The 10,178-nt window shown below is 33.9% G+C and overlaps 2 protein-coding genes across 5 annotated transcripts; both read left to right on the top strand.

Annotated features, from left to right (window-relative positions):
* The first annotated feature begins 1,142 nt into the window (after positions 1 to 1,142).
* LOC140823265 (protein SULFUR DEFICIENCY-INDUCED 1-like) lies at positions 1,143 to 4,033 on the top strand. Its single transcript, XM_073184514.1, has 4 exons — positions 1,143 to 1,411; positions 2,463 to 2,675; positions 3,267 to 3,422; positions 3,555 to 4,033. The coding sequence occupies exons 1-4, from the start codon at positions 1,304 to 1,306 to the stop codon at positions 3,954 to 3,956; spliced, it is 879 nt and encodes a 292-aa protein (XP_073040615.1). The 5' UTR covers positions 1,143 to 1,303; the 3' UTR covers positions 3,957 to 4,033.
* Positions 4,034 to 5,779: 1,746 nt separating this feature from the next.
* Positions 5,780 to 8,985, top strand: LOC140823263 (thiamine-repressible mitochondrial transport protein THI74). 4 transcript variants are annotated; one of them, XM_073184511.1, is made up of 4 exons: positions 5,780 to 6,062; positions 6,232 to 6,873; positions 6,973 to 7,393; positions 8,684 to 8,985. In XM_073184511.1, exons 2-4 carry the CDS (start codon positions 6,364 to 6,366, stop codon positions 8,968 to 8,970), a joined length of 1,218 nt encoding a protein of 405 aa, XP_073040612.1. In that variant the 5' UTR covers positions 5,780 to 6,062; positions 6,232 to 6,363; the 3' UTR covers positions 8,971 to 8,985. The 4 variants fall into 4 exon arrangements, with proteins under 4 accessions (XP_073040612.1, XP_073040611.1, XP_073040613.1 ...); XM_073184510.1 differs by having other exon boundaries at positions 5,781 to 5,934; XM_073184512.1 differs by having other exon boundaries at positions 5,781 to 5,958.
* The last annotated feature ends 1,193 nt before the right edge of the window (positions 8,986 to 10,178 follow it).

Raw genomic sequence — 10,178 nt, 5'->3', positions numbered from 1 at the left:
AAAATCGAATTTTGATTTTATTTTATTCTTTTTTAAAAAAATAAATTATATAAGGTGCTAATACGTAGAGTATAGAGAGGTATGGACGTATAGATTTTTAACAAAATGAAAAAATTTGTACGAGATTATTTCACTAGTTAATTTTGTGAGATGAGTCAACTTTGTCTATATTTATAATAAAAATAATATTTTTGACATAAAAAATAATATTTTTTTATGGGTAACCCAAATAAAAGATATGTCTAACAATTCATAACACAGTCTCATCACAGCTTTTGTGTTGTATTATTATTATTATAATATAGATATGACATTCAACCATCTAATAAGTCTCAAAATGAGAGATGTTTTATAATTATATTTTGTTATTTTTAAATATATATAGATATAAATAAATATTTATTATTAAATTAAAATGAATTAATTCTATAATTAAGAGGTTTATTTTTTTATTTAAAAATAGATTTTGTCAATAAAGCTGAACTTTAACTTTAATAATATGCTAATGGTTGCATGTACAAAAATTTAGTGATAAATCCAAGATGTAGATATATGAGTAGGTAAAAAAAATTTGGTGAAAAATTAAAAAGTGGTATGATAATTTGGATGGAAAATTGAAATTAAAAAAATAAATAAATTAAACACTTATTTTATTCCTATCTTCTCACTAGTTATTTCAATTTTAAAAATTTATAAATTCATAATATTTTTTTAAAAAAAATAATTATTTTAAGCAATCTCCTAATATTAATTTATGTTTGACTTACGGCCGAACGGCTTTCATTTATGGAAGACAAGATGCGTGGCAAGCCACATGACAACTTTATCTTAATGTCAACCATTCTTAAAAATTACATTGTAAAACAACAATATTAATATTTCATTATATTTTTCTTGTTCAAGAATTATTATAATTTTTTTAAAAATAAAAAATTATAATTTGATTTAAAAATAATTTTTTTTTAAAATTTATCATACAAATCAAGTATCATTTCTATAAACCCGTCTCACAAAATGTGATCTGATAATATATATATATATATATATATATATATATATATATAATATTCATCACAGATTCTTTAAAAATGACAACCTATGAACCTGGACAACACATCGTCCACGTTCATTATTTCTCCACTAATCCACTTTCCCTTTATATTTCATTTCATGGCACATTCTTCTTCATCTGATCCTGAAACCCATTCTAAAACAGTCTTAAACCCTGTGATTCTCTCAGGTTCCACTTTCTTAATCGAGATTTAACAGTTCCCTTTTCCGGAATCCATTTTCTGAAGCAGAAATGGAAAGCGGGACGAGAAATATTAATAAGAAAGAAAAAGATCTGTATCATGTGAATCACAAAGTTCCCGCCGGAGATGGCCCTTATGTTCGTGCCAAACATGCCCAGGTTTTCTTTTTTAAAATTTATTTTTTGCAACTCTGGGTTAAAATTTATGGAGCTAGCACTTAATATTTATTATTATATTATTATTGTAATATATCCCCGAGTTGCTTATGCTATTAAATGCTCAATATATGCAGCGGATCGGCATTGATTTTAATTATGAGTAACTGATATGAAAGTTCATCTTTGTGTGATTTATGATATGTTGATTAAATTGCGTGTGTGTTTTGAGTCTCTAGGTGTTTTTGTAAAGAACCGCCAAACTTGTTGGCGTTGGTAAAAGCCAAGAAACTTGTAGCTTAAATTTTTGAGTAGAATCTTGTAAGATGGTCTCTAAATTTTTTTTTGTGAACTAGTGAATTTAATTGATATTCACAATTGAAAGCAAAATTCTTGTAATAAAAAATAATATTTTTTCATGAATGACTCAAATAACATGTCATGTCACTCTGACAAAATCCTAAATTATTTTTTGTATGATATATATATATAAGAAATAAATCGATTAATTTGGGAAAAAAGGGAGGGATGCGGGGTAGCTTTGGGAATTTTCGAGAAATAGGTTTTATATCTCGGAGGTTGATTTAGTGGCACCATTTACAGCATTATTAATACCTTAAAGATTGTATTTTGTGGTGTTTTTGATCTATACAGTTTCCATACCTAGTCTCAGACAAGAACAGAGTCCAGGTTATATATTTTCGAATGAATTATATTTTCGTGGGGATCAAATATTAGATATCGTTCATATGTTGTTGAGAACTTTGTAATCTACAAAATGAGGGGATTTTCTGTGTTTTGGGGTTAGTAAAACCCAAGAATAGAGTCAATAGACAGTCTTACGGCTAAAGAAGCCTACTCGTCATTTAGCTCGTTGTCGTCGACCACTCTCTTGTTACAAGGCATCGAGCAGGACTCAACCATGTTGATCCTGAATAAGGCTCCTCAATTAATTGATCTTGTTTGGCCTATTTTAATTTCTTTATCGGACAATGATGATTATTTAAGTTTGATGTCATCTCATAATTTAAATAAACTGTTTGTTTGATTTCAGTTGGTCGAGAAGGATTCAGAATCAGCTATAGTATGGTTTTGGAAGGCTATAAATATGGGAGATAGAGTGGAGAGTGCCCTCAAAGATATGGCCATAGTTATGAAGCAACTTGGTAGAACTGAGGAAGCAATCGAGGCCGTGAAATCTTTTCGGGTCCTTTGCCCCAGACAAGCACAAGAATCACTCGACAACGTTCTCATTGACTTGTACAAGGTACGTGGATTACGGATCAAAGGTTTTGTTTGGTGTTCCATATTCTGCTATACTTATACACATGATAACTGTGGAACTAGGACCCTTGGGCCTTTGGATGCTCAGAACTGAAAATATCTCAAATTACATTCCTAAAGGGGTAAAAAAATAATTTTTTTAAAAAAGTCATGCATATACATGTCACATTTAAAGAACATGTAAACATAAAATAATTGGCTATCTGACAATGTTTATTTACAATTTGAAATATATATAAGAAAGGGTGTTATTTGTGTCCCATCAAAAATATTTTCTTTCCCTTTTTGGGAGCGTTGGCTTTTCATTTTGTGTAAATCAAACCTCCATCTATGTAGTGCAAAATATGTTATGCAAAGTATGAGCGTATTCAATGGTCGCAAGAATCGCAGTCGCCCTTCCTAGACAGGAGAATCAATTTAATGTATGTTGATTTTAAAATGTAAATTTTTTTTCCAGAAACATATGAAGTTGATTGCCTAATTTTTTATCCATCGCAGCAATGGCTGTGGACTTATATATATTATCTAGATATGATGTATGGATTGAAATTTATGCAAGCTTTTTGCATTGTAGAAATGTGGGAAAGTTGATGAACAAATAGCACTACTCAAGCATAAGCTTAAGTTGATATACTTGGGAGAAGCTTTCAATGGAAAGCCTACCAAAACCGCACGATCCCATGGCAAGAAGTTTCAAGTTTCTATCAGACAAGAAACCTCAAGGATATTGGTATGTGATTAAATCAATCGCTAAAAGACTCGGAATAAAACCATAACACAGACAATTTCTTAGCATCTGCAGTCGATTAATGAAATGAAGAGAGATGATTCTTAAAACATGAACTTGTGATTTTGGCGACAGGGGAACCTAGGATGGGCATACATGCAAAAGTCGAATTACATGGCAGCAGAAGTGGTGTATCGTAAAGCCCAAATGATCGATCCGGACACGAACAAGGCCTTGAACTTGTGTCATTGCCTCATCAAACAAGCCAGATACAACGAGGCAAATTTGGTTCTACAAGATGTGCTTCAGTACAGACTTCCAGGTTCAGATGACTTGAAGTCAAGGAATCGGGCTGAGGAGTTGTTGTTGATACTGGATTGTAAGCAACCTTCCAACCCAATTCTCTCAAATATTGATTTTGAAGACGATTTTGTCGAGGCCCTCGAACGAGTGATGAATGAATGGGCGCCTGCCAGATCAAAAAGGCTTCCGATTTTTGAAGAGATTTCTCAGTTTAGAGACCAGTTGGCCTGTTGATTTTCACTTTGTTTGAACACGATTATACTGTTGTCAGCTGTGTGCATTTGGGTTGCGGTCGAGGCGGCTAGTTTGGTTTGGTATAAAAAGCTGTAGGATGTATACGGCAGAGACTATCACTATCCTACATCCAGAGAAACATTTGTTGTGAAAGATTATATTGGTTCTGGGGTGGGTTCAAGCTTAAGACAAGTTCTTCTCACCTTGTACAAGGGGGGTGGGTCTACACTGGAAGATAGACCATGCCGATGTATACTGGTTACCATTTAAAGCTGCACAACACCAATAAGCCTCTGTATAGATATAAGGGTCAACTCTTGATTAAAAAAAAAGATTATTTTCTCAACTTTCAGATAAAAATCCGTTATTACCGTTAAGCGGAAATTGTCAACTTGATTGCAAATAATTGATGTTTAAGTATTTCGTGGTCTACAAAAGCCGAGATAATAAATAGAATTATAAAATTTCAAGTCGATCAACCAAAACATATTCTTGTTTATTCCATGGGTATTGCCTTTTCAATAAGAACAAAACACGTATAAAAAAAGAAGAAAAGAGAGAGAATGCCCAGCACCTGCAATGAAATGTTATACCATGTGAAAGTATTTAACTTCTCTACAAATAAATTATATTCAAAGGTTGCTGAATTAGAAAGAAAGAAGGGAGTTCTCAGATTCCTTGTGCCAGTGGATAGAGAACGTTTCCCTCCTATAACTAACATGAATGTGAATAACATTGATTTGATGTTTTGATCAATGAAAGGAGGATGCATATAATTGAGAATAAGTATGTCGGCTCACAAGACATTATCAGACAGTGTTGGGTATCCATCAAGATGATATTTGAAGCTAAGAACAGACGAGTAGAAAGTTTCCGAAGAAAATGGTCATCAATACTTTAAGAGAAAATCAGTTGACAGATGAATGAATGCAAAGTATGATATGTGATATCCATTGCTAAAGAGCTGTTGGAACCAATACCATGGAGAAAGTTTGTTTACTAGGTCAATGAATGTTGGAAGGAGAAAATTTATGTGTCCGAAATTCCTACAGGGATTGGGGATAGTACAGATACCATCCATATAGGTACAAATTATTATGAAATAGTTGATCATATGATTAAAATTTGTTAAATTAAAAATAAAAAAAAATCTAAATATCCCGATATGATATCGAGAAAACCCTTCACACCTAATTAAGTCGAAAAATCCCAATAATCTTATCGAGAAAACCCTTAATGCCTAATTAATTAAGTCAGAAAAAGGCAATAATATTTCTATATTGAGTTCCGTGTACAAGGGGTAATTTAAGGCTTTAAGCATTCACAAAGTGAGATTATAGAAATTGGAGAATCAAAATGTGGTTCATTATTTTGACAATTTACCTTCATCATTAAATATATTAATGAGTTTCAACAAACTTTTTATTCATTAAAACATTAATGGAATAAAGATAAAATATGAAATTTCTATGTAAAATTTACTTTTTCAATGATTTTCTTAATTTGTGTAAAAACAAGCACAAATATAAATATATGAAATAAATGAATATTTATCAATAAAAAGTTCCTATTAATAGAGTACAATTTAGTGATACATTTATATATATACATATAAAGACAACATATTTATTAATTATATTTTTTAAATTTTTTTCTTATTATATTAAATTATTTTATTTTTATATTATTATTTTAGATTTAACTCCAACAATACTCACATTTTTATTAAAATAAATAAATAAATAAACTTAATTGGAAAAAGAAAAACAGAGGTTGGTACGTATAATTTTTCTTGTTTTGTGTTGTTTGAATTAAAAATTATTTCACAAAAAATTATAAAGAATATAGAGATATTTGGAAATGGGAAGGTTGAATCCAGAAAACCCGTAACGGAATTCCTCCAACAACAGATTTCCAAAACTTTATTTTTCAGGGACCGAAGTTCTCCATCCCTACCAAATCACCGTTTTCTCGACTTGTACGCTGTTTTATGTTGACTTCGGTTGGATTGCTCTTTATTCATTATTTGTTCAGAATATATTATCATTTGGCTAATGTGCGTGCACCGTTCTTCAAAATGTAGTCAACAATCTTACTTTTCTTTGGGTATATGCTTTATGTGACTAAGATTAACAGGATGGGCTTTTGTTCAAATTTTTTATGAATGATATGCGGGAGTTTTTGGTTGATTTTGTGTGCCAAATTTTGATTTTTCCATGTTTGTTCCTTTGAATCCGTGTTGTGTTTCTCAGTTAGTGGAATTTTTTCCTTTCAGATTCTATCGATAATATAAGCTTTTGATCTGAAGAGGCTTGCCTTGTAGAGATTTTTGGATTTTTTTAAAGAAACGAAAGGAAGAAAGGTCTGCACTGCGAGGACTATTCTGGTAATTTTGGGTATCGGGCTAATGAAAAGTCAAGCCTGGAAATGGGTTCTGGGATTGGTGTATATATTTGCAGTTGCAACAATATGGATTGCTGCTAGTTTTGTGGTACAATCTGTGGTAGATGGTGGAGTTTCACCGTTTCTAGTCACATATATTTGCAACTCATTGTTCGTGGTTTATATACCTCTAGTTGAAATCGGTCGTTATCTGGAGGATAAGTATGGAAGCTTGTGGTTTTGGAGAAATGGAAAGGATGGTGATTTGCAAGAATCAAGAGTTTCTGAGCAGGTGATTCTTTTAGAAGATAACGAGGCCGGTTCTCCGACCGATGGTTTGATTCCAGTTGTAGTGGCACAACAAGAAGCTGTAATTCATCAAGATGGCATCGTTGAGAAGACTTGCAGAATAGGATTGGATGCCAAAGGGCGATGGACACGTGGAAGAGTCGCGAAAGTAAGCCTCTTGATATGCCCATTCTGGTTTCTGGCACAACTCACGTTCAATCTCTCACTCAAGTACACTACAGTCACGGTAAGAATTTGGGTCTGACAATGTTTTTTTAATAAATGATTTAGTTGATATTTTCCTGACAAGGGCTCCTTTGATTGAGTTGTTTCCTCTGATGTACAGTCCAATACCATCCTAAGCAGTGCATCCAGTCTTTTCACTTTTTTGGTAGCTCTTGCGTTCTTGGGTGAGAAGTTCACTTGGGTAAAGCTGATTAGCGTTCTTCTTTGCATGGGAGGAACAATAATTGTAAGTTTGGGAGACTCAGGGACAGGATTGAGCGCTGTCGCCTCAAGTCCCCTTCTTGGAGATGTTCTCTCTCTTGTATCTTCTGCATTTTATGCTGTCTACATTACCCTTATTCGCCTGAAGCTACCCGACGAAGATGATGCAAGAGGTCATGCTAGTATGGCACAGTTTCTTGGATTCTTGGGGTTGTTTAACCTAGTGTTGTTTTTCCCTGTTACTCTGATTCTAGAATTTGCCAAGGTTGAGTCTTTTAGCATTATGACATGGAAGCAATTTGGTTTAATTATTGGTAAAGGTATGCTCATAAGCTTCAACTTTTTATTAAAATCTTGGTTGACTATTGTTTTGAATATGTTTAACTGCTCTGGGTTTATTTATTAATTATGTTGTTTCTGGAGACATTGATCGGTTTTACATTTGTTGTGCTCAACTGGTCATACCTTTTTTCGTGTTCTTCACCTGTAAACGTTCTTCATCACCTATGGTTTGCTGATAGAGTTACATCATGTTCATGGTCTAATTAATATAATTGTTCGTACCTCTGTGCTTTTGATTATCATGGAAGATAGATTTGTTAATTTTTTTTCATTAATATGTGTATGCTAGAGAGAAGGCACAGTGCAATCGATACAACTTAATAGATCCTGTTTCCTCTAATTATTTATGCTTCCGGTCAAGAATGTAGTATCATGGAACACATACATATCCTATTTTGTTCAATTTTAGTTCTTTCACTCCCTATTGACGTGCGCCTCAACCCTTTTTACACACTTTTCCCTTCTTGGATTTAAATGTAAATTTCCATAACCTTTTCTGACACTGGTATCCTTAATTCTATATTTTTCTTATTCAGAATGTAGTATCATGGAACACATATATATCCTATTTTGTTCAATTTTAGTTCTTTCTCTACCTATTGACGTGCGCCTCAACCCTTTTTACACACTTTTCCCTTCTTGGTTTTAAATGTAAATTTCCATAACCTTTTCTGACACTGGCATCGTCAATTCTATATTTTTCTTATTCAGCCTATGTGACAACATTTATAACACAAAACGGTAGCTTTTGCTTTTTAAAGTATCATTCTGATTTTGCATCCCTTTTTTTTGTCATCCTTGAATCATTCAAGGACTGCGATACTTTTTTGACGCAAAGAAGATGCATTATCTCGGTTGGACGGATTCACAAACTTCCCTGTAATATTATCATTGAAACAGGAATCAGGGCAGCCCGTCAGATCAATTTGTTTTTGAAATATTATGTAAATTATTTTTTAGAACTAGTTACTACAAAGTTTCACCTCTCCAAAATCATTTTATTGCCTCATCTTGCCCCACTTTCCTGAGCCCTGGCTGGAAATGGAATGCCCTTTTTTAAGCTTGATACTTCTTAGCCTATTTAAATTCAAAAATTGTATCATAGTCACATGCGGGTTAGAATTTGGTTTTGGCTTCCTTGGATTCTCCTCTCTCACCTTTGTGCTTCTGTTTGCCATATATTTCCTTTGAAATTTACCCATAATGTCGCAACTATTGTCCGTAGCATAGACATTCTCGAAATCTAAATTTGGAACTTCTATTTTCAGGTCTACTAGACAACGTACTGAGCGACTATTTATGGGCCAAGGCGGTACTCCTTACGACAACCACTGTTGCCACGGCAGGTCTTACAATTCAGGTCCCTTTAGCAGCTGTAGTGGATTCACTGACCGGTAATGCACCTCGTCTCCTGGATTATATCGGAGCTGTTGCTGTAATGATTGGTTTCACAGGAATTAACTTCCCTTCGGCCGAGTTTTGTGGAACTAAAGAAGCGAGTCTTCAATTGGAAACTGAAAAAAATGTTCATCAAACGAATCAAGACGCGGTTTGATTCTCTGAAACAATAAAGTACCTCTCTTCCATGCTTTTGTTCTGTAGATAATTGTAGTTGAATTGTAACACAACATAGGAAATATACATAGGTTATTGTTTGATTGAAGTGTCTGTCCTGGGAAATTCACCAATCTTTGTGCAGCAATATTGTTTGCACACAGAAGGGCAACGCCGAAACAACCATACCCAGGGAAATAAATTTTTGTTTTTATAAGCGAAATGCAAAGGATTTGTTGTCCACATGGAGGATCTGTGATTTTAAATGCGGGTGGAAGACCTTAGTTCATTTTAGGGAGTAAATATTTGCACTTGTAGAAGAGTTAACTTCCTTTTTCTTTATCGGGCAAATTCCCCTTATTTGCCATATGTTGGTCGATAATTTTGTTCTTCTGATTTCAACATTCTTCTAGCAGATGCATAGGAACAGAAATGTAAAAGGCAACTCTGCCATATCCACCAGTCCAACCGGAGAAAAAATGGGACAGAGAACATAGCCGCAATTTCTGTACTTCATTCTGGTTCTCGTGGGTCTTCCCGTGTTTGGTCCCTATCACGGAGCTTACGGATTGCGTGGCAGAAGTTTCATTTTTATACGTCCGTTTGAACATGTTCCTGGCATTCTTGACCAGGCTGGTAGGATTTTAGTTTTGATCAATGTTATCTTGTCAATGACAATCCTTCTCTCGGGGACCTCTCACATTTCGATTCGTCGAGTGTGGGATTTGGATTGACCTTTGGAGATCACTGGATACATTTCACTAGGCACCTTGTTCGACTAATTAAGGCATAATTCACGAACGCACCTGGTCAGTGATGTGTCTGTTGCCCCTTCATCTCCTTTTGATGTTCAAGGATTGAATCATTGAAACAGAAGCTTCTACTTTGGTAATTGCTGTCAGCACACGAGTAACCTCCTAACTGAGAATCCCTTTCTACAGGTATCCTCATACAGATTGCACACTATCTCTACCAAAAGCAAGCCATATTCATTCAACTGTGTCTCTTATCGGATCGTATTAAGACGCGAGGAAAGTTGTTTTTTACGCTGTTCGTTTTTACCTAAAATGGTCATAATATTGTGAATAAAACCAAGTGTAAATAGTCATAATTTGAGCATGATTAACATTAAAATGGATCAATATGAACATAGATGTTTACAATGATAGTTGGATGTGAAAGATGAGATTTTTAGTATATTTGGTTAGC

This window comes from Primulina eburnea, chromosome 2 (assembly GCF_022965805.1).
Source record: "Primulina eburnea isolate SZY01 chromosome 2, ASM2296580v1, whole genome shotgun sequence".
In the NCBI taxonomy this organism is placed as follows: domain Eukaryota; kingdom Viridiplantae; phylum Streptophyta; class Magnoliopsida; order Lamiales; family Gesneriaceae; genus Primulina; species Primulina eburnea.
This window is presented reverse-complemented; position numbering and strand designations above follow the sequence as displayed.

Coding starts and splice junctions, on each gene's coding strand:
- LOC140823263 (XM_073184511.1), top strand. CDS start 6,364: ATGAAAAGTCAAGCCTGGAAATGGGTTCTGGGATTGGTGTATATATTT. Junction 6,874..6,972: donor TCAAGTACACTACAGTCACG/GTAAGAATTTGG, acceptor TCTGATGTACAG/TCCAATACCATCCTAAGCAG. Junction 7,394..8,683: donor TGGTTTAATTATTGGTAAAG/GTATGCTCATAA, acceptor TTCTATTTTCAG/GTCTACTAGACAACGTACTG.
- LOC140823265 (XM_073184514.1), top strand. CDS start 1,304: ATGGAAAGCGGGACGAGAAATATTAATAAGAAAGAAAAAGATCTGTAT. Junction 1,412..2,462: donor TTCGTGCCAAACATGCCCAG/GTTTTCTTTTTT, acceptor GTTTGATTTCAG/TTGGTCGAGAAGGATTCAGA. Junction 3,423..3,554: donor AAGAAACCTCAAGGATATTG/GTATGTGATTAA, acceptor TTTTGGCGACAG/GGGAACCTAGGATGGGCATA.